We start from the raw sequence: 23105 nt of genomic DNA, 5'->3' as shown, positions 1-23105 counted from the left end.
AAGTCATGGAGTACCTGTACTTGGACTTCTATGTCCTTCCATTTTTGCACAACTGTATTTCTAAGAACTTTCTGTATTTTTATTGAAATGTTCCCCCCTCCCGTTGCTTCTTTTCTGCTATCTCTTTAGTTATCAAAATTTTTATTAGTTTATTACAATATAAAATACAAAGGAAAATGAAAATAATGGGAAACTAGAGGGAGAGGGAAAAAGAGAAAGTGGGGTAGAAAGGGAAAAAGAAAAAAAGGCATTGACTTCTGACTCTTTTTAGCACAGTAGAAGATAATAACATTACAACTTCTACTTTTTACTTTTATACAGTAATATATACTAGCCATTTCTATAACAACGAACCTATCTAATCAGCAAAACCAAAATCATAGAATTTCATTTTTTTTCATCACAAGCACAAAATCCAGGAGCGGTTTTCAAATAAAAACAAAATTAGATATATTCTTTCCTTTTATTAAAACAATCAATTTAACCATCTCTATTTTTTTTTCTCACTGTGAAAAATAATATATATTTCTATTTGCACTATTCTGTGAGGATAAACTGGAAGGAATGACTTAAATTTAATGAATTAATTGGAGTTAGGATAGATTTTTACTACTCTGATATATGTAATTGAAATAAAGTTTGAATGTAGCTTTGTGTTTGTAAAATGGGTTTGAAAATGTAGTTTGTTTATAGGTATACAGTATATATAAAATGCTTGAGTAATTCCTAAAGCTTGTAAAGTATTATTGAAAGTGTATTTAAAAGAATTTATGTTAAGAGGAAGTTAAAGATGCATTAGAATTTATTGATTTTACAAATATTATTAAAGAAAAGTTTTTAAATAGATGTTTAAAAAAATTTCCCCTTTAAGGTTAAAGAATCTGAAAGAGTACAGTGAATTTTGCTAATATAAATGATGACGGTCCTTTCTGCTGTGTCAATCGTGTTTTTCTCTGCTGTTTGCCTTATTCTTGGTGTTTTATCTTGCTGTTGTGCTAAGCTCCATTTCTGCTAGCTGCTTGGGACACCTCGTAAAGTCAAATACAAGTGTTAGCCCTCTTACTCAGGGAACATGCTGTTGAAGCTGTCTGAGTGACGGTCTCCCTTCCTCTACTTGTTCCAGAATCCTGTGCACCACAACTTCTTCCACGACGCCTTCGAGATCCTGAGCTGTCGTTTGCCTCTCCTCCCCAGCCAACCTCCAAGTGCTGGATTATGCTCGTCACGTTCTGCCTTTGCTTCATCATCTGGTTGAATCGTGGCTTCAAGTTACGGGAACGACGGGGCTGTACTTAGGGCCCAGCCGTTCATGCCAGCGGGCCCAGGAGAGCTGTCGTTTCATCTTCATGCAGAGCTCTTGAGAGGGAAGTGGGACAGCCACCCTCAGCCCACCCCTCTTTTCCATTTTTTCCCTCGCCGGTGCATTTGCTTGCCCTTTTCCAGGGGACTATGGGGAGCACGGAAGGCTTCCAGTATCGGGCCCTCTACCCTTACCGTAAGGAACGCAACGAAGACATCGATCTGTTACCCGGGGACACCTTGGTGGTGAGCAAGGGGGCCTTGCAGGCACTGGGCTTTAAGGATGGAGATGAGCAAATGCCAAACCAGATTGGCTGGATTCTGGGGGTCAACGAGCGCACCAAACAAAAGGGGGATTTCCCAGGCACCTATGTGGAGTATGTGGGGCCAGTGAAAATCTCCCTCCCGTCCCATCGTCCCAGGGTCACCAGGCCTCTGCCCGCCACTCCTGGAACAGGAGTACCCCATGCTCCGGAGGATCAGGGTGAGTACTTGCATCAGGGTGCAAACTGAGAGGAAGGGCTTACAAGAGGGAGGAAGAAAGAGAACCGGTGCAGCTTCAGGTCGGGCTTTTGAAAAATGCTGTTCCAGAAACGTTCAGTACAGGGAAAGTCACCAGCAACAAGTACACACCATTTTCACTGTTCTGTTCCAACCAGTTTCCTGGTTCCTGTTGGCTGGACTTGCCATCTGTCCCCGCAGAGCAGGAACAGCCCTGAGGCTTGAGATGCCTTACCCAGAATAGGGGGCATCTGCAGAGAGGTGATGCCTGGGTGCACACTTGAAGCCAGCAAGCAGTGTGGCCTCGGGGTCATGTACAGCAACTACCACCACCTCAAAGTGCAGGGAGGCGTTTTAGGTTGTCTGAAAAGAAATCATAAGCTAGCCGAGGGAGACCATTTTTCTCATTAGGCTTCCCAGCACTTAGCCAGTCCAGAAGAGGATGTCCTGCCAGGATGTGTTGTTGTTCCATTAAATCGTAAACCTATTTATATGTTTTTTTAATGGACTAAACAGGTATTCCAACAGGGAGCTGCAAATGTTAAAAAGAAGGATGGATTTATTTTTGTAAAAATGCTTATAAATAATGCCAGAAGCGAGGATCTTAGGCATGTGAAATTAAATGGTTGATGGATAGAGGCATCCCAATTTGGCACTTTGCAAAAATGGGAGAGTTGGATTTCCCAGCTGGTTAAGCTGGGATGTGGTCAACCACACATAAAAAAAACAGGTAGAGTTTGATTGTACCATTGCAGCCACCATCTTGAGTTTTTTGACCATATAGTGTGGACTCCTCTATGGCTAAGAATTTTAGGACTTATAGTCCACAACAGAATGGAGGATGTCTGGTTAGACAAAATTGGTCGAAAACCTAACTAAAGAGAAGTTTTCTTTAAACAGCTATCATTTTTTCTCTCTCAATAAACGTTTTCTTCTTTTACTATTAAAAGTAGTCTTTGACTTACAACGGTTCATTTAGTAACCGTTTAAAGTTACAATGGCACAAAAAAAAGTGATTTATGATCATTTTTTACACTTATGACCATTGCAGCATTCCCATGGTCATGGGATCAAAATTTAGACACTTGGTAACAGATTCACTTTTTGGTCATAAGCAAAGACAATGGGGAAGCCAGGTTTACTTCACAACCATGTTACTAACTTAACTGCTGCAAGAAAAGTCATAAAATGGAGCAAAACTCAATGAACTGTCTTGCTCAGCAACAGAAATTTTGGGCTTAATTGTGGTCGTAAACCACATCTTTGGGAGATAATGACCCCTTCCTGATATTGTAGAACCTGTGTGGTTCCTGCTGCTTTTCGGAATGAATGACTCAGCTTTCTTTTTTTTCACATGTGACTTTACTACTAATATCATCCTTGGTGGGTTATGGACTGAGCTCTCTCTGAACCCCTATCCCTGCCTTGCCGTGATGACTCTTGTTACTTCTTGGCTGGCCCCAAAAAGTCTGGACAGATTGTGAGAAAACACAATAATCTGGGCGCAGTGCTACCAATTGAGGCAAATATTTCTAGGAAGAAGTTTCGTTTCTTCTCCTTAGCTGGGCAGGCGTGAGATTTTTTGGTTTACAATTGCCAGATTGAAACTAATTTGAAAAACTTTCTACATCCATTTGTGAGCAATGGGGGGGAGGGGGGATGGTTTGAGTGCTCGCTGGAAAAAAAATAATAATAATAATAGCACCAGAAACAAAAGGTTCTCTTGGCTCATTTCTCTCCCATTTTCCCTTAAAAAATTCTTATCAAGGTGGCTGAGAACAGAAACAGAATTCTTTACAGACAGCCACAATCAGGTTTCCTTCCCGTTTCCTTTTTATCAGGTAATTTTCATTGAAGAAAAGAGGCTCAATGCTGAACCATTGGAGGGGGGAAATGGCCAGCTTGGTGTATGCATTTTACACACACACACACACACACACAGAGAGAGAGAGAGAGAGAGAGAGAGGCACAGATAAACGTGCGTGCATGCACACACTGTTTCACAAGCAGGAATGTGCTGACTTGACATTCTCTGGCTGAGCCAGAGGATTTGACGCCGTCGGCTGTGAGGCTTGGGGGCCAGTTCTGGCCTAAGGCCAGCTTGCAGGAAAACAGTCCAAGAGCGTTTCTGGCATTTTTTGAACAGGGTGACTGACGGCGCTTTAAAAGAGGTAGGAATAGGTTTTAAACCCCTTTTTCTTACAGAGTGCAAAGTAGAGCCCAAGGCAGCTGCAGAGGGCACTCCTGGCCAGGAGAAATTGGCATCTGTTTTACAAGTGAAGCCAACTGATTGCCAGATGCCCAGTAGAGTCTAGAAAAACCAGACCTTCTTTAAATAAAACCAGGAGAATTGGCAGGACATTGTGCAAGCTCCCTGCCGCTTTTGTGGTTCTCGGAGATTATAAATGTATAAATATAAAGATTAAAATTCTGGCCCTTAGCATCTGGACAGGTTCCACCTTTATGATCATCCAGCCTTTTTTTTTTTTACATTGAGTTCATTAAAAACTTTACAATGAGTTCATTAAAAATGTGACTCCTTAGAGCCCCTTCAGTTATACCAGGGGTAGTCAACCTTGGCTCTTTTATGACTCGTGGAGCTGGCTCAGGAATTCTGGGAGTTGAAGTCCACGAGTCATAAAAGAGCCAAGGTTGACTACCCCTGAGTTATACCATTGATAATCTTTGCAACGATCATTCAAAACATGCCAGTATTATTATCCTAAATTGCAGTTGTAAGGATCCTAATTCCTAAGTCACTGATTGGCTACGTTTACACAACTTACTTTACCCTAAATTTGAGATAGCAATGTCCCACACTTGCACGGGTCACATACCGTCCTCATATAAACCTGTTTTGCTTACTGTGATGACCTGATCACACAACACATTAAGACAATCATTGGATGTCCCATATCATGCTGAATCACAAACTACGCACGTCATTTGAACCTAATGTCCTGAGTTGTAGGAACTCAGCCTTGGTTCTGGGTTATATAGTTCATTCCTTTCATTGTGGTTCTGTATTAATAATAGGTCACAGTAGCTGTATTAATGATAGGTTATTACTGGACATAGTTACTTATCAAATTTATACAGGTAGCCCTTTTCTTACAACTGTAATTAAACCTGCAATTTCATCCATAAGCCGTGACGGGTCATAAAGCGAGTTTCCATGTGACCACACCTGATTGTACAGCCTTTTTGTGCAGAAGTTGTAAAGAAAATGCTATGGTCATTAAGCAAAGGTCACGGTCGTTAAGCAAATCCATTGTTCCATTGTGTGGCTTTTTTTGCCAGAAATATTGCTCCCTCAAATTTAGGGTAAAGTATGTTGTGTAAACATAGCAAAAGTGCTGATTTTGGCAAAAACATTATGCATTGCATTCACATGGCTACGGGACAGAGCCATAAATGTGGGCCAATTGCCAAGCATGCCAAATGCGGGCATGTAACCGTGAGGGGTATGGATGCTGGAATTTCGAATCCAGGTTAGATTTTTTAAATAGCTTTTTTGAGGTATGCTGTAACTTCAGAAGGTTGCTAAGCAACTAGTCGTACATCAAGGTATAGCCACCCTTGTCACAAATGGTTAATAACAAGTATAAAACATTAGAAACAATTAAACATATTAAACATATTGTTTAATTAAACAATTAAACATATCCATGTTTCTCTTTTAAAAATACTTGCCACTGCTCATATAATGTATAAAATACAACCAATGAGATAAGTGAAAAATGTACCAAAACTGTATTTTAATATGCAGTTATCAAATACAATTTCTTATCAGGTACAGATCATTCCCCCAAAAAAATAATTCTCGTAAATACCTTGCTTACTAAAAATCAAGGAAAAACTGTGAAAAAAATTTTGGGAAGAGAGTTCCATGTTGTTTTCAAAGTATTATTTATTTAATTAAATTTTGGTGCTGCCCAAGTTGAGAATAACTCTGACCTCTCAATGTCACTACTGTAAATAGCTTCCCCATTTTTATCAAAATTCTGGATTTAGGAATTTTAGTGAGCCGAGCAACTCAAGGCAACCAGTCTAGAAATTGTCACTTAATCACAAGGATTGTGGCTTCCTGTTATTGCACCCTAATTTTGAGCCCAGAGCAATTGCCTGGGGCATTATAGAGCCCCCAATCCCTTCTCTATACCATGAAAAAAAATGCATGTTTTTTTCTTCTATTTCCAGAGTTGCCTTGGAGAGTGCGATGGACAATTTATTAAAAAATTATTAAAAATTTAATAAATATTTTTTTTAAAAAGGTCTTCCATTTTGAAATCTGCTTTTCTCTTTCCCCAACTATCTCAGGCCTTTTTCTGACCTGTCTTTCTGCCTATGTTTCAGGGGTGACACTTCCAGAACTTTCTGAGCAGTTTGCCCCACCCGAGGTCGCCCCACCTTTGCTGTGTAGGCTGGTGGATGTGATTGAGAAGAAAGGTGAGCCAAGGGAGACAGCAGAATGGTGTGAGATTTGGGGCCAGGGGCAGCGTCTGCAAGCTATACAGGGGATACTGGTGTATGGAGGGTACTTCTTGAAGCTTCCCTGCTTTAAGACAGTCTGGATGGGAGACCACCTGGTGCTTTATGATGGAGAATAAGGAATCAGTGTGACCTAGTGGTTAACAGATTGGACTGTATCAGGGAGACCTAGATTTTTGTCCATTTTCAACCACAGGAGCTCATGGGGTAGGTTTAAGCCACTCTCTCAATCCAACTTACCTCACAGGGTTGTTGTAGAAAAAATGAGGGAGGGAGCAGAGCCCTATTGATGCTTACTTGAATTCCTGAGCAAAAAAAACAATGTAAATGTTAATAAGTAAAAGCAAGCAAATAAATGGCTTGTTCATATCTAATGGAGTATAAATAGTTCTAGTGTAGCCATTTTTTTAAAAAAAATTAAACTTGTATTATTAGTCCCTTGTTTTCTAGGTAGGAAGGACTTAATAGAAGGGAGGAATCATACTCTAGAGCTGGTGGCTCGGAGACTGTCTGGCTCAGGGGTTGCTGGGTCAAAAGAGGCTTGTGGCCGAAATTGGCAAACAGATGATGGCTTATGTTCAATGCACATCCCATCTTTTCAAAAGCCTGGTTAAGATTTAGCATGTTGGGTGCACAGACAAATCAGCGGAAGTGGAGTTGAATGGAGGAATATATTGGCAGGGTCCTTCCTGTGGTTAATTCTCTTAAGAGGGAGGGTGCATGGTAAATCTCTCTTCTCTCCCTTTTTGGAAGGGTTGATCCCTTGGGATGCTGGCGCTACCGATATTTCCGCTCTGTGGCCATAGTAGGTAGGCCTCCATGAGTCAATCTGAGGTAACGATTGGAGTAACAGGCGAGGATTGGGGAGACCAGATTCATAACTTGAGCTGTGGGAGCTCATCGGGTGACATTGTCCCAATCAGTCCCCTTCAGCCTCCCCTTCAGCCTACTCTAACCTTACAGCAGGTGTCTTCAAACCTGGCCCTTTTATGACTTGTGGACTTCAACTCCCAGAATTCCTCAGCCTGGCTGAGGAATTCTGGGAGTTGAAGTCCACAAGTCATAAAAGGGCCAAGTTTGAAGACCCCTGCCTTACAGGGTTCTTGGTGTATGAATGAAATGAGTGTCCTGAGCAATTTAAGGAAACGATGGGACAACAAAGTATAAATATGAAGATGTGCAGGTGGGCAAACAGAAAAGGAAAACTGTTCTTTTTTCTAAGCATTGTCCCTCCTCCTTCATTTTTTTCCCCCCTGCCCCCAAAGTGCAGCGTCCCCAGCTCCCTGCCCCCTCCAGGAAAAAAAAAAACACCACCTCCTTTGTGAAGCTAATCCAATCTGCTGTGTATTGCTTTCACAGGGTTAGACAGCAAGATGCTCTACAGAACATCTGGCTCCGAACTAAGGCAAGCATTGAGAACCGGTAAGAACCAGTTCTGCGGGGAACAAGCAAGGCTGATCAGATGGAAGAGATTAGAGGCTGCAGCAGCAGCAGCAGCGCCTGCATTCAGAGCTTCTCAGCAGCAGATCCAGGCAGGGAGGGCAGAAGCAAAAGGGTGAGCAGGTAGAGAGGGGCAGAGCACTTCGTTCCGGTTTAAAAAGCCGGAAAGCACCCTGTGATTCATGAGCCCCTTTAGTTAACTCACTCTAAATTCAAAAGCGGAGGGAAGCCGGATGGTTATACCACCCATCTGCAGCGTTCTGAATATTTTTCTCTGGGTTTGTGTGGCCTTGTGTTCTGCAGGCAGAAGATCTTAGGACATTGCCAAGTTGGCCACCTCACCCTAAATGGACTATTTTGACTGGCAGAAGGCCACTCTTGTTCAAGATCTTACTCCACTTGGATTTTCTGTATGCGTAGGAAGAGAAAATAAATTGGGAAACGCTGCACACATTTAAATTGGGGAAGCATGTTATGGGCCCTCTTGCAAAATGGATGCCACGGACGTGGGAGTGGGTGGGTGTCTGTGTCGTGCATTCACAACATGGCTGCCACGATAGAGATAAAGTCACCAAACCACCACTTACCAGAAGAAAAACAGATAAGCTTGCTTTTTGTCACCATCCCTAAAATCCTCCCGAGTTCTGGCCATCTCAGTTCAGCTTTGTCAGGAAATGTTGATCCTAGGCTGGTGGAACACATTCCCACCCCCATTTTTATTTTCTAAACTCACATTGAGGTTTTTTTTTTTAAAACTAGCTGATACTTGATGGTGCTTTGTTCTTGGATTCCTTCTGAAAGTCAACTTTTGCTTAGATTGGCCGCCACGTGCGTGGATGCCAAAACCACCAGCAGCCACACTGGTGCATCTGTGAACTTTCAGCTACCATGATTTGAATTCTTTCCGTTCACTGTAGCCCATGCAAGTTAGTTTATGTCATCTGGGAAATGCTTGTATTAAAAGGAACTTTAAGGAAATTTGAGGGTCAGAAGGCCTAGTAGGTGTGGTAACAAGGTCTATGAGCGGTGTCTGCTGTTGGTAGGGTGCAAGGCTGGATGACATAATGGATCAACAGTAGTCCACCATGCCATATTTAAGACCTTAGGTGCTGGGCTGCCATGGTTATCTGCATTGTTTAGTTCAGGGGTCTTCAAACTTGGCAACTTTAAGACTTGTCGACTTCAACTCCCAGAATTCCTCAGCCAGCCCCTACCTTAGAGCCAGGGTGCCAAAAACTGATGGCAGAGCCATTGCTTGAGTTCTGCTTACATTTCCCATGGTTAGAATTGTCAGGAGAATCAGTGCTGTAAACTGGGAGATGAAAACCCAGCCAGAATGAACCGGGGTCAGCTTCTGAGTTGCTTCCTGGAACAGATCCCTTTTCTCTCTGACTGTTTCTGTCCCTGCAGACTGGGCTGTGACTGGCGATTTGGAGGCCTTAGATGTGCATTCCCTGGGCGAGGCTCTCAAGGGGTACCTGCAAGATCTGCCAACCCCGGTGGTACCCCCTTGTGTGCAGGGTGAAATCTTACGAGTGCTCCAAGGTGAGAAGAGGTTTTTTTAGGGAAAGGAAGGCTTCGGAGTGGAGATTAGGGAGGAGAGAGGCACAAACCGCTGCAAGCTGGGACAAAGACCAGGAAGTATGGGACTGGCAGAACAGAGCCTTTTAAAAAAAAAAATAAACACTGACTTAAATCCTTTTTGCCCGCATTGTACCAGCACAGCTTATGTAAAATCGGTAAGAAAGATATCCGTCCTGGCATGTAAGCTTACAGTGTAAAATACACAACATAAAAGAGAAATGGCTGAGAAGAAAATACACAATCAGCCAATCAATCAATCCAGGCATCAGCTCTTAAAAGTTCCCTCATAAAAACATCTCAGAGACGGGAGAAGCCAAAGAGCTGATCGGTCAGCAGGATTGACATCATATCCTGTTTCTCTACCTTTGCTTCAGCCTCTGTTTTCTCAAACCCCCTACAGTAATTTGCCCTGTAACCTCTGGATTCCCTCCATGATTTCTTCTCCCAGGATTTAATTTGAACGCTTGGTGAGGTTCTAGGTATGTAAGGAGTGCCTGCTTCCTCGGTCTTCCTAGCAGACATAGACATGTTTCAGTATGCCCAGCCTTTTGGTGCAAAGATGCACAGATTCTCAAGTCTCACTCTCTTTTTCCTTTTGGAAACCGACTCCTGCTCCTCTGTAGATGTTACCCAAACAGAGCTTTGTCAAAAGCAGCTGCTTTCGGTGTTGGAGTCTCCAGCCATGCCTCTGCCACACCTCCTCACTTTCCAGTTCCTGCTCCGGCACTTTTCCAAGGTGGCTGAACAAGCTGAAAGCAATGGATTGTTGCCTCGGACCCTGAGTGAGATCTTTGGGGTTCTGCTCCTTCGGCTCCCTGCAGCTGCCAGGTGGGTGGCCCCAAATCCCCCTCTGCCTTGGGGCAAGGATTCTCCCTTTTATATCAGCATTCCTGAAAATACAACAGGGGGTTGGAAGTACATTTGGAAGGCTGCTGGGCCAATCCTTGTTTAAAATGGAACTAAAGTTGTATTTAATTTTTGTAATTTTAATGCTTCCTATATTTGTAATTGTTTTTATAGTTCTATTTCTTTTCTTTTATTTTTTTGCATTGTAAGAGTCACTTTGGATAGCAAGATGAATGGCATATAAATGTAATAAAGATAAAGAGAGGATGGAATGGGGAGGTCTCTTTTAGAGGAGAGCAGAGAAAAAAGACCTCTACAACAGTGGAACTGGCAGGCCTATGGAGGTTGTGGATTCTCCATCTCTGGAAGCTTGTAAGAAGATGCTGGGCTGCCATGGTTATCCGCATTATTTAGTTCAGGGGTCTTCAAACTTGGCTCTTTTATGACTTGTGGACTTCAACTCCCAGAATTCCTCAGCCAGGCACGCTGGCTGAGGAATTCTGGGAGTTGAAGTTCACAAGTCAGAAAAGGGCTATGTTTTGAAGACCCCTGGTTTAGTTGGTTTGGGGCACATTGCCAAGGGTAGGATTAGATGGTCCTTGTTGTTCCAATTCTGTGATGAGGATGTCATGTTTAATCTGTGGCTTTGGATTCTGAGGGGTCCTTGGTGCTCTCTGAGCTTAGTTGTTTTTTTTTGCAGACATTTCATTATCCAATGAGTACTGATGATGTTACCTTGTTTGGGTAATGAAAGGTCTTGCCAGAAAACAGCCACGCTCAGAGAGCACCCAGGACCCTTCACTTCAAATCCTGAGCAGCAAATATTCTCCTTTATTTGATTTAGATTCTGTTTGGATTTCTAGTCAGAAATGAGGGTCAGGGCGGATCAGACAGATGGCAGTTTCTGGCATGAAAGGCACCGATGATGTTACTTAGTTTGGGTAATAAAAAAGCCTGCAAGAAAACAACCAAGCTTAGAGAGCACCGAGGACTCTTCATTTCAACCCTCAGCTTACCAAATATTCTCTATCAATGAAAGAGGAAAGCCTGTATGTTCAGAAATTATTTTCCCAGAGTGAGGAACTCGGGGTCTGAATTCCTTTTAATAGCCGAGATGCTAAGCTGCTATCCCCGTGTACCTCCGATGCATAACATTGTCCTTTTCCTCCCGCAGCTCTGAGACGACCCCTGACTTTCCAACCCTCTTCCTGGAGACCCTTCTGCAAACCAAGGACCCTGAGCCAGATCTTCCCCCTCCAGGTAGGAAGCCCTTGTGTCTTTGTGTATGGCGCAGGAGAAGATTGTGAGGATGGGATGCTTGGCCAAGGAGGCAAGTGGATGTAGTTGGAACACGGCAGCAGCCTTCCCCAGCGATTCCTCCAGATGTACTGAACTAGTTGGCTAGGAAGTTGAAGATCAACACATCTGGAGAGCAACAGGTTGAGGAAGGCTAGAAAGAGTGTAAGTGTACGCCAAAGCTGAATGCCCAGGTCCCTAGTTCATTAAACCCCTCCAGGGTGGGTTGATTCTTCTGCCTATAATTGAGAGGAATGGGAGGACTTTCTTGATGAGACACCACTGGGTCTCCATGCTCCTTTTCAAAGAGCATGGTGGTCCTCCAGCACAGGGTTGAAGAGTGCCTCCCTTTCAGCCAACCTGGTCTTCTCTTTTCCAGCTCTGCCTCCAAAGCCACCCAAAGCGAAACCTGCTGCAGCCTCTCTAACCAACGGGAATGGCACAACCCTGCAGGATGCAGAGTGGTACTGGGGAGACATCTCCAGGTAAAGGGGGACCCAAGTCAGCTAGAATGTAGCACGGGGAGTAGGTGGGAGGAACAATTGGCTCAGAATGGGACTCTCTGGAAGGGCAACAGAAGAGTTTGCTGAGACTTTCCTTGCTCTGTTGATAAACTATTCAGTTGTTGTTGTTGTTAGTTGCGAAGTCATGTCCGACCCATCGCGACCCCATGGACAACGTTCCTCCAGGCCTTCCTGTCCTCTACCATCTTCTGGAGTCCATTTAAGCTCGCGCCTACTGCTTCAGTGACTCCATCCAGCCACCTCATTCTCTGTCGTCCCCTTCTTCTATTGCCCTCAATCTTTCCCAGCATTAGGCTCTTCTCCAGTGAGTCCTTTCTTCTCATTAGGTGGCCAAAGTACTTGAATTTCAACTTCAGGATCTGGCCTTCTAAAGAGCAGTCGGAGTCGATCTCTAGGACTGACTGGTTTGATTGTCTTGCAGTCCAGGGGACTCGTAGGAGTCTTCTCCAGCACCATACTTCAAAGGCCTCAATTCTTTGGCGCTCAGCCTTTCTTATGGTTCAACTTTCACATCCATACATTGCAACTGGGAAAACCATGGCCTTGACTATACGTCCTTTGTTGGCAGGGTGATGTCTCTGCTTTTTAGTATGCTGTCTAAATTTGCCATAGCTTTCCTCCCCAGGAGCAAGCGTCTTTTAATTTCTTGGCTGCAGTCCCCATCTGTGGTGATCTTGAAGCCCAGGAAGATAAAATCTGTCACTACCTCCATTTCTTCCCCATCTATTTGCCAGGAATTGAGAGGGCCGGATGCCATGATCTTGGTTTTCTTAATGTTGAGTTTCAAGCCAACTTTTGCACTCTCCTTCTTCACCCGCATCAAGAGGCTCTTTAGTTCCGCTTCACTTTCTGCCATTAGAGTGGTATCATCTGCATATCTTAGGTTGTTGATATTTCTCCCGGCAATCTTAATTCCAACTTTTGATTCATCTAGCCCTGTTAATTAACTATTCAGTAGTTAATTCAATTATAAATGAACTACCATGTTTTCCCGAAAATAAGACCAGGTCTTATTTTAATTTTTGCTCCAAAAGACGCATTAGGACTTATTTTCCAGCTAGGTCTTATTTTCAGGGAAATGTGGTACTAAATGCGTCTGGCTGACAATCTTAACTGGGGCTTATTTTGGGGGTGGGGCTTATTTTTGGAGAAACACAGCAGGTCTTGCCTGTCTTTCTTCTGTCAAAAATGACACCTCCAAGTTATTTTTAGGAAACTGTTTAAAAGAAGAGATCTAGAACATAGAATAATAGAATTGGAAGAGACCTCGGGGGTCTTCTAATCCAACCACCTGCTCAAGCAGGAGACCCTATGCCAGGGATAGGCAACCTCGGCTCTTTTATGACTCATGGACTTCAACTCCCAGAATTCCTGAGTCAGCATAGCTGACAGGAATTCTGGGAGTTGAAGTCCATGAGTCATAAAAGAGCCGAGGTTGCCTACCCCTGCCCTATACCATTTCAAACAAATGGCTGTCTAAACTATTTGGATCCTTGCAGAAAGCAATACCACCTTGTGGATTTTGAGAGTCAGGTGCTCCTTGGCAATTAAGGTGCCTGGTATTCTTTGTCCCACTTGCCATTTCCTTGGGGCTGAGGAAGAATTGAGTAGAGAGGATCTCGCTCCTGGAAAGCCAGGGCTGGCACCAGCATTTGAAGAACAATATTGCAAAACGTGGGTCAATACAAAGCTTGTTGCACAAGTCCCTGTCTCTCCACCCAACGTACCTTGTGGGGTTGTTGTGAGGATAAAATAAAATCAGAGGGGATTGGCTCTTAGGAGAATATTAGGAAGATGAATATCAAGCAGCAACTAAACGGTGGTTCCAGGTGGGTTGGGGGGGTGTATGTGCAGTGCAAACACACATAAACACAATCATTTGAGGCTTATTCTGTGAATTCCTTCTGAGACATGATACCACCATATTCTTTTCTTGTGTAAAGAGGGAATTTGAACTTTTCTTCCCTTTCTCCCAAGACTTACCTACAATTCTTGGTGCCTTCAAAACAGCCATGTTATTTTCCATTTCTCCTGGCTCATGGCTAGCCAATCGCACCCATATCCTTCTCTTCTCTTCTCACATAGAGAGTATCAGGGAACTAAATAGAGCAGACAGAGTAGAGAGGATACAAGATGACTGATGTTCTTTCTTTCTTTTTCTTTTTCTTTTCATTTCCTTTTTCTTTTCTTTTCTCTCTATCTCCTTTCTTTCTTTCTTTACTTTTCTTTCAGTTGGGCTGCCTTTATATTGTATAAACAAACACACATTACAAATAGATATGGCCGCCCATGTTAGGCAGATTACTCTGGTTGAGAGGTTAGCTTTCTAGATGAGGCCTGGCGCTTACAGGGGCTCCTCCCAACAGCATTGCCACCATGCTTGTATACATTTGTGTGTATGGGGACCGTAAATATTTGAAACGATCCGAATCTTCCTGCCTCCTTTTCAGAGAGGAAGTGAATGAAAAGCTCCGAGACACTCCTGATGGTACCTTCCTGGTGAGGGATGCTTCTAGCAAGATCCAGGGTGAATATACATTGACTCTCCGGTGAGCCCCAGTTTAACTTGATTGGAGGGCTGATGTGATGGAATATGCACCTAGAAGAGCAGTTTGGGGGTGGGGGGGAAACGGGACACAGAACTTTCCCAGAGAAAGCCTGGGTTAAGAGCTTGCATAGTTCCAGACTAGAAGGGACAACAGGAGAAAAGATTTAGGGTAGCCACACCCTAGAACAGTGGTTCTCAACCTATGGGTCGCGACCCCATTTGGGGTCGATCGACCATTTCATGGAGGTCGCCAAGCAAGGCTGTCCGCCATTTTTTCCCCTTTTCCGGTGGGTGCCTTACCTCCCTTGAGCTGGGCCAGCTGGTGGTCGGCCTGCTCCGTCTCTGCCGCTTGCCAGCTACGCCTCGGCCGGCGCGGGGGGCGGAACCACGCATGCGCAGCGCTCCCGGGCAGGGAAAGTCCTCGACTTACGACCGGTTGGGTAGTCCTCGACTTACAACCGGTTTAGTTCTCAACTTACGACCGGTTTAGTCCTCGACTTACGACCAGTTGGGGGTCACGGCATTAAAAAGGTTGAGAACCACTGCCCTAGAATCTCTCAGAATATATCTAGTGGGTTAGAAAGTTATAGCTTTAGCTTGGCAAAATTCTGTCCATTGGGTGTAAGCAATAGAGCAGTGGTGGCGAACCTATGGCACGCGTGCCAGAGACGGCACTCGGAGCCCTCTCTGTGGGCATGCGCGCATCATCTCAGTCCTGCCTCCCCCGTGGCTCCCTCCTCACCAGCAGCCCCCCCCCGAGGAGAGTCGCCCCCAGGCGGGGCCCGCACAGAGCAGCGCAGCCAAGCACATGGCAGCAGGGCAGCAGGGACAAGACTCCGCCCTCGTGCTCTGTCGCGTGCAGATGATGCTGCAGGGCGCGGGCGGAAGGTGTGGCCACCATGGCGCTGCAGGGCCACTGGGCGATCTGCAGCATGCCATGGAGGCAGCGGGTGGCCCTGCAAAGCGGGGTGGGCAGGGATGGAGCGGGCGGGGCGGGAGTGGGACAGGGCGGGGCGGGTTTTGGGCACTCAGTCTCTAAAAGGTTCGTCATCACTGCAATAGAGGATTGGACCGCATCTACTGTCTCTTCTCTGGGTTTGGGCTTTAGAGAGGATGAGGGCCCAGACATGCACTGGGTAAGGAGACGAGGTGGAGGGGCGGTGTGTCACTTCCAAGCTTTCTTGGGCTGAATGTCAGGACCTCTCTCTCTCTTGACAGGAAAGGGGGAAACAACAAACTGATCAAGATTTTCCACCGGGAAGGCAAATATGGCTTCTCAGAGCCGCTGACCTTTGGCTCTGTGGTGGAACTCATCAACCACTACCGGCATGAATCCCTGGCCCAGTACAATGCCAAGCTGGACACTCGGTTACTGTACCCAATCTCCAAGTACCAGCAGGTGAGATGTAGTTGTTACTCACTGTGCACCAACAGAACGTGCCTCCGTCAGAAACAGGACGCCAAATGACCTGACCACTTCCTGGATGGAAGGAACTCGACCGATCTGAAGTGGGTAGAGATGTTGGTTATGATTGCTAAGTGAAATGTCTTCCTCAAGAAGCAGTCTGATGCTGGATATTAAGAACTCACATGGAAGATAACTATCTCCTGTTTGGTGTGCGGCCCATTGGAGGATACAGCTGACCTATGGTCCAAACAGGACTCTGGGCTGGATTTACGGTCCAAAGATTAGGCAAATTCATAGGGGAATTTTCCTATCAGCAAGCTGAGGTCGCTGAGCAAAGCCTCCATATCTAGCAGCAGTTGGTCTTTGTAAACTAATTGTGCAGAAGAAGGGAAAATAATTGTTTCCTAGATTTATGTGCTTCCCTGTGCTGTTTCTTTACTGCCCTCGCTGCCTTCTCTTTGGAAAGAGAATGCTGAGCTAGTTACCTCAACTGCTAGAGCTGTTAAATTTAAAAAATGGATTTAGACTAAGTAATATATCAGAAAATGACATTTGGCAGCAATTAACCATGGCAGTCTTAGATGCTTGCTGTCCCGGCAACCTGGAGGTGTAATGTGTAACTATTTCCATTATCCCTACATTTGGAAAGCAGCAGACTTGAAAAGGCTGTCTTGGGTGACCAGACATTAATCTTCAATTAATCAATGAAAGAATTGGTCTGCTGGCCTCAGTAATTTACCCAAAAGAACACGGAAAGGGAGGAATATGCAAGCAATTCACTGTTGGAACAAAGAAGGGAAAAGTGGCTTTCTCCGAACTAAAGAGGAGCCAAGCATGTTAAAACCCAGGAAGGTTAAATTACAGAAAGTTGCCAACTCTGCTTCTCCCAGAGCAGTTAAGCGAACTGTTTTAAGGAGGGTTTCTTTCTTTAAAGAGAAACTTGGCCAACTATTTTGCAGTGTCTTGCTTTGGGGGAGGATGCTCCCTATGAACCTCTCTCATAATCATTTCCAGGGGTGGTAACGTTCGTTCTCTTAATTCTTTGTTCTGTTTTGGCAGGACCAGGTAGTGAAGGAGGACAGCGTGGAAGCGGTTGGGGAGCAGCTGAAAGTCTATCACCAGCAGTACCAGGACAAGAGTCGCGAGTACGACCTTCTGTACGAAGAATACACACGCACCTCGCAGGTACTTAGCCTGCCCACTTTAAAATCTTCTTTAAAGACTACAGGTAGTCCTTGACTTACAACCTAATCAAGCGTCTAGAACAGCGGTCTCCAACCTTTCTGGTGTTGCAGACCGTGGGGGATGGGGGGAGAGAGGATGGTTCCGCGCAAGCAGCGGGTGAGCACGCAGCTCCATTTGCACAAGTGGCAGGCTCGCCCGCCCACTGCATGCAAAAGTGGAACTACACGCTCACCCGCCGCTTTCATGGCCCCCTAGTCTAGAACTTAGAATGCTTATGATGGACCAACTAGGGCAGGGGTCCCCAACCTATGCTCTGCGGCATTTCCCCCCCACACACTCATGCTAGCGCCCGCGGCCCTGTTTGCACATGCGCACGGGCGCAAAAGGAGATGCTAGCGCAGGGCGGGTGTCCGCAGCCCGTTTGCGTGAATGGGCTGCTAGCTGCCATTGGGGGGTGCGTGGCCGTTCGTGCATGTGCACAACGCCAGCACATGCTGCATGTGCGAACAGGGCTGCTAGTGCCACAAGAGTGTTTGTGGCCTCGCATGTGTGTACACCAATTTTGAAGCTGTTCTCCTTCCCTCCGGTCCTTGAGCCCGGAAAGGTTGGACACCTGTGTACAAGGGAGTCCTTACAACCTGGATTCACAGTTACAACAGTGCCACCACCACTGCCACCACCACCTGCAGTCATGTGACCGAACTTCAGGCGCTCAGCAGCCAGGCAGCATCTATGATCATTTGCAGCATAGCACAGTCACGACCACATTTTATAACAATTTTGCTGAAAACCTGCCCTTCTGGTTTTGGGCAAAACGGCACCCATAGCAAGCCGTTGTTTCACTTAACAACCGCAGCGTTTGCTTAACAGCCGCTGCAAAAATCAACCTTACGACTGTCACGATTTACAACCGCGCTGCTACTTATTTATTGTGGGTTTCCTTGTTCCCTCCCTCTGCAAAGATATTCCTTCCTCTTGACTTCATTGCCCTCCTTCTCCTTCCTGCTCAGGAACTGCAGATGAAACGGACGGCCATTGAGGCCTTCAATGAAACCATCAAGATCTTTGAAGAGCAATGCCAGACGCAGGAGAAATGCAGCCGGGACTACGTGGAGCGCTTCCGGAGGGAAGGGAACGAGAAGGAGGTGCAGCGGTGAGACCCTTTCAGAATTAAGCGAGATATTCCCCCCCCCCATGGGGTGATCTTCACAACAGAAAAAAGGTGGTGGGGCCCAGACAAACACCAATTTCCAGTTAATTGAAATGAATGAAGTACAGTTAATAGGGTTAATCCCCATGTGTTTAATTTTCCCCAGCTGTCAAGTTAAAAGCTAGAATTTTCAGGCAATTCTTGGTGCTCTGTGGCCTTTCCAAATGCTTTTATTGTGGGCCACCATTATTGATTTGAAAAATCTCAGCAGGATTAGACCCGGTATTTGGATGGGAAAGCACCAGGAAACTCAGAATTGTAGGTTAGACTGGAAAAATTTAAAAATCCAGAAAAACGCTGGGACAAACCACTTCTGTAGTGTTGTCAAGAAGGCAGTGTGGTTGTGTCTAAACTTGGGGAAGAATTTCTCATTTTTACTGTATTCTCATCTTGTCAAATCCCAAACCAAGAATGCCATGTGATAATTCTTCCAAGCTGAGCTCTTTATTGTTTCATATCCATAGGCAAAATCTTGCCAGACTAAAGACTCTACTATCTGCTTCTACAATACTGTGTATTCTGTGAACCATTAAGCAGGGGCCATTTTCACCCTCTTGTTCTCAGACATAGTATCTGGGCTAAATTGTCTCTTACTCCTCTGGAATGCAGCCCCTCCCTGCTGGGGATCCATCTCCTCATTCCATTCCACCACCCATGCTAGCAGAGCCGTTATTTATTTATTAGATTGTTACCCCCACCTTTATTACTTTGTAAGTGACTCAAGATGGCAAACATATCTAAATACTCCTCCCTCCTCCTGTGTTCCCCACAACAACTTGTCAGAGCATGCATGGTCTTATTGCGCTGAGGTAACCCAGAAGTAGTAAATACAGTAAACAGTGGTTTGTATTAAATGGTGGTTTATATTACACTATCTACAATATACACTAGGAACAAAATACATACATGTGGTAATACAGCAAACTCCAACATACAGCAGTTACAGCAGGAAACAGATGAGAGAAAAACTCCAGCAAGGCCTTCCCTTTTATACTCAAGCTCTTAAAGGGATACAGATTCCTGCTGAGTCATTCCTAACACTGCATCATTCATCTCACATTATACAAGCTGGTTAGCTTCTAAATCATTACCTTGACACAACTTTATGATGTGGCTTAGGCTACGGAGAATGACTAGCTGAGAGTCACCAAGCCAGCTTTTGTGCCTCAGGTAGAACTAGAACTCACAGTCTCCTGGCAACTGGCCCCAAGTCACCCAGCTGGCTTTCATTCCTAAAGCGAGATTAGAACTCACTGTCTCCAGGTGATTGGCCCAAGTCATCCAGTCAGTTTTCAGCTTTCTAGCCCCTAAGATGGGACTAGAACTCAGTCTCCTAGTGATTGGCCGAAAGTCACCCAGTCAACTTTCATGCCTAAGGCACGACTAGAACTCACAAGTCTCCCTGTTTCTAGGCCAGCACTTCACTAAACAGGCTGTGTTTAAGGCAACTTCTGAGCTTTTCTTGCTCCTCTTAACAGCCTGTCTTTTCTTCCTAGGATCATGATGAATTCAGAAAAGCTGAAGTCTCGCATTACGGAAATTCATGACAGCAAGATGAAGCTGGAGCAGGACCTCAAGCAGCAGGCCTCCGAAAACCGGGAGATCGACAAGCGCATGAACAGTCTTAAACCTGACTTGTTGCAGCTGCGCAAACTGCGTGACCAATACCTCGTGTAAGGGCTCTTCCTAACCCTCCCAGAAACACCAAGCATCAATGCGGTTTAAAATCTGCCGTCCGTAGCCAAATGGGTTGGACTTCTGTACAGGTAGTCCTCATCTGTACAGGTAGAGCACTAAGCGACCAGTCAAAGTTGCAATGGAACCCACCCCCCCAAAGCACTTAAGACCCAGATTCAAAGTTATCATGGACACACACACAGTCATGTGGTCACTTTTTGGGCACTCAACAACTAGCCCTCATCTGCAGATATTTGAAGCCTATTGAGATCACATGACTGTAATTTACAACTTTTTTTTTTGCTAAAACCAGTTTCAAGCAAAAAAAAATGCCCAGTTCGGGGAGTGGGTTTGCTTAACAGTGGCCGCCTTTGCTTAACAACTGCTGCAGAAAATGTCATAAAATTGGGTCGATCATGTGGGTGCCTTGACATAGGACAGTGATGGCGAACCTATGGCACGGGTGCCAGAGGTGGCACTCAGAGCCCTCTCTGTGGGCACGCACACCGTCGCCCCAGTCCTAGGCCTTCAGCTGGGTTTTATAAAACCTTTTCGCTTTAGGCCTCCGCCGCAGTGTACAAAAAAAAAAAAGGTTCAATCAATCAGTCAATTTCAACTTCTTGCAGGAAAAAAAAAGATCTTGCAAAGTTGGAATTGATTGATTGAACATTTTAGTCCCACCCAGTCTGCTGTTACCACCGTAGCCACGCCCACCCAATGGGCCACACCCACCCAGCACCCGACGATGCATAAGTGGGTTTTGGGTTGCAGTTTGGGCACTCAGTCTCTAAAAGGTTCGCCATCACTGACATAGGACCATCGTGACCTATGATGGAAATTCTGGGTTCCAAATCAAGAACTACCTTAATTTCCAGCTGCCTTCTGATAGCATAATCCTGCCCCCTAGTGGCCTCTCCGTAAAATGCATGTGCTCTCACAATTCAGTGCTAAGCAAAGTACAGACTTGCAAGGCTTTCGACCTGATTGCCACTGTCTGTGTAATAGTTAAAAGCCTAAGAAAGGTGCTGATGAAAGCTGTCCAATGACTCCGTTGCTTATCTGAAGGGGGTGTGACCTGCCTGTAAAATGTAATTTTTTTCTAGTTAGCTAACGGAACATTACATTAACATGATCTTGGGACAGCTAAGTTTACAATAGTTATTTAATTATAATTTTAAAAACTGTTCTTTTAATGGTTAGAATTTTTCCAACCCATTTGGAGCGATGCAAATAATTACCCTTTCATAATTATGTACCAGAGCCGCCTTGATGTGGGCAACATTTTCATTCTAAGTTACTAGGCTTGGCTGTAGCCTGGAAGAACAGCCTTGTGCGTGTCCCTTAAATGCTGTTTAAAAATGAGCCATTTTTGTTCCTTTTTTTAATCCCTCCAGATGGTTGACCCAGAAGGGAACTCGTCAGAAGAAGATCAATGAATGGCTTGGCATCAAGAGTGAAACTGAGGAGTAAGCAGCTCAATTCTTATTCTGCTCTGAGAGGGCTCATCATCTCACACTGTGTGTACAGGAGACTGTTTTGCATTCAGAAGGTTCCAGATTGAAATTCTGGTGTGTCTAGTTACTAACACAGTGGTTCTCAACCTGTGGGTCGGGACCCCATTTGGGGTCGATCGACCATTTCACGGGGGTCGCCAAGCAAGGCTGTCCGCCATTTTTCCCCCTTTTTCCGGCGGGTGCCTTACCTCCCTTGGGCTGGGTCAGCTGGTGGTCGGCCTGCTCCATCTCTGCCGCTTGCCAGCTACGCCTTGGCTGGCGCAGGGGGCGAAACCACGCATGCGCGGCGCTCCCAGGCAGGGAAAGTCCTCGACTTACGACCGGTTGGGTAGTCCTCGACTTACGACCGGTTTAGTCCTTGACTTACAACCGGTTTAGTCCTCGACTTACGACCGGTTTAGTCCTCGACTTACGACCGTTGGGGTCACGGCATTAAAAAGTTTGAGAACCACTGGACTAACAGCTAGCAAGTAGGGGATTGAAAAGGGGTCTCTGTGCCAGTGAGCTTCTTACAATCTTTTGCAACCTGATCTGTCCTGTAGGAGGTCTAGCTTTAATTCCTATATCAGGAAGCCAACCCAATTGGAAAAGTGCTTATTATTTATAAGAGCTGTGATGGCACAGTGGTTAGAATGCAGTATTGCAGGCTAACTCTGCCCACTGCCAGCAGTTCGATTCTCACTGGCTCAAGGTTGACTCAGCCTTCCGAGGTTGGTAAAATGAGGACCCAGATTGTTGGGGACAACATGCTGACTCTAAACCGCTTAGAGAGGGCTGTATTGCACTGTGAAACGGTATATAAGTCTAAGTGCTATTGCTATTTTGTTTGCAGCAGTTCAAATCCTGGTATCCCCAGTTAAAAGAAATGTTACCAAGGCCTAGATGGGTAGGTTGGTACCCTTCTTGGAGTTCTAGCATCACAACTTTTGGGTCCAGCATCAACCACAACATCAAGGAAGTAACAGTCCTCCTAAGGAAAAAAAATCTAATGATGGCAGAATCCCTTCCATAAAACCTCATTATTTGAGCTGGAGACTGTCAAAGGGTCCTTTTGTCTACATCCAATTCAGTGGGCTCCCATATGCCAGAGGGCCCACTCCAGCCTTCCTGGACACACACCAGCAGATCCTTGAACAGTCGTCTCCGTTTGTTATCACACTCTCCCCAGGTTTACTTACTAGCAGAAGTAAATGATAGTTCTCCTTAATTTCAGGTTGCTCTCAGTTTCCTATACAGAATAGCAAAACCCACAACCCTTCACCGCCAACTGCTCCACTACAATGATCACAACCACCATCATGCCACACCCAGCTGCTTTGCTGCAGGGCTGTTATAGTTGCTCTTTGCTAAGTGGCTGGGCTGGCTGGGGAAAGGTCTTAAAGGGACAGGGCATCATCAGCTATTCTCAGGCAGCCTGCCCTCTCACAGTCTCCCTGGGGGACTCCATGCCTTGGGATGGGACTTGGAGTTGCTTGATGATCTGGCAGAAGAAGTGGCTATTAACCTTTAGGCGTGCTTCCTCTGATTTTGTTTCGGCTTCAGACACCTGTAGGGCAGGGAAAGCCTTTCAATTGGTCTTTCT

The 23105-nt window shown here is 45.3% G+C and overlaps 1 protein-coding gene across 1 annotated transcript in view; it reads left to right on the top strand.

The window, feature by feature from the left end:
- Positions 1-1424: 1424 nt before the first annotated feature.
- Positions 1425-23105, top strand: part of PIK3R2 (phosphoinositide-3-kinase regulatory subunit 2) — a 26523-nt gene continuing 4842 nt past the window's right edge. Inside the window, exons 1-13 of the mRNA XM_015810045.1 lie at positions 1425-1783; positions 6157-6249; positions 7651-7713; positions 9142-9276; positions 9939-10143; positions 11336-11421; positions 11837-11942; positions 14432-14530; positions 15748-15928; positions 16997-17122; positions 18133-18275; positions 19829-20005; positions 21404-21475. Of these exons, the coding sequence (XP_015665531.1) occupies positions 1450-1783; positions 6157-6249; positions 7651-7713; positions 9142-9276; positions 9939-10143; positions 11336-11421; positions 11837-11942; positions 14432-14530; positions 15748-15928; positions 16997-17122; positions 18133-18275; positions 19829-20005; positions 21404-21475 (1820 nt within the window). The 5' untranslated portion in view covers positions 1425-1449. The remainder of the gene's footprint in view (positions 1784-6156; positions 6250-7650; positions 7714-9141; positions 9277-9938; positions 10144-11335; positions 11422-11836; positions 11943-14431; positions 14531-15747; positions 15929-16996; positions 17123-18132; positions 18276-19828; positions 20006-21403; positions 21476-23105) is intronic.

This window comes from Protobothrops mucrosquamatus, unplaced genomic scaffold, assembly GCF_001527695.2.
Source record: "Protobothrops mucrosquamatus isolate PMUCROS unplaced genomic scaffold, P.Mucros_1.0 scaffold6, whole genome shotgun sequence".
NCBI lineage: Eukaryota > Metazoa > Chordata > Lepidosauria > Squamata > Viperidae > Protobothrops > Protobothrops mucrosquamatus.
Note: the sequence above shows the minus strand (reverse complement) of the source record. Positions and strands in the feature narration are given on the sequence as shown.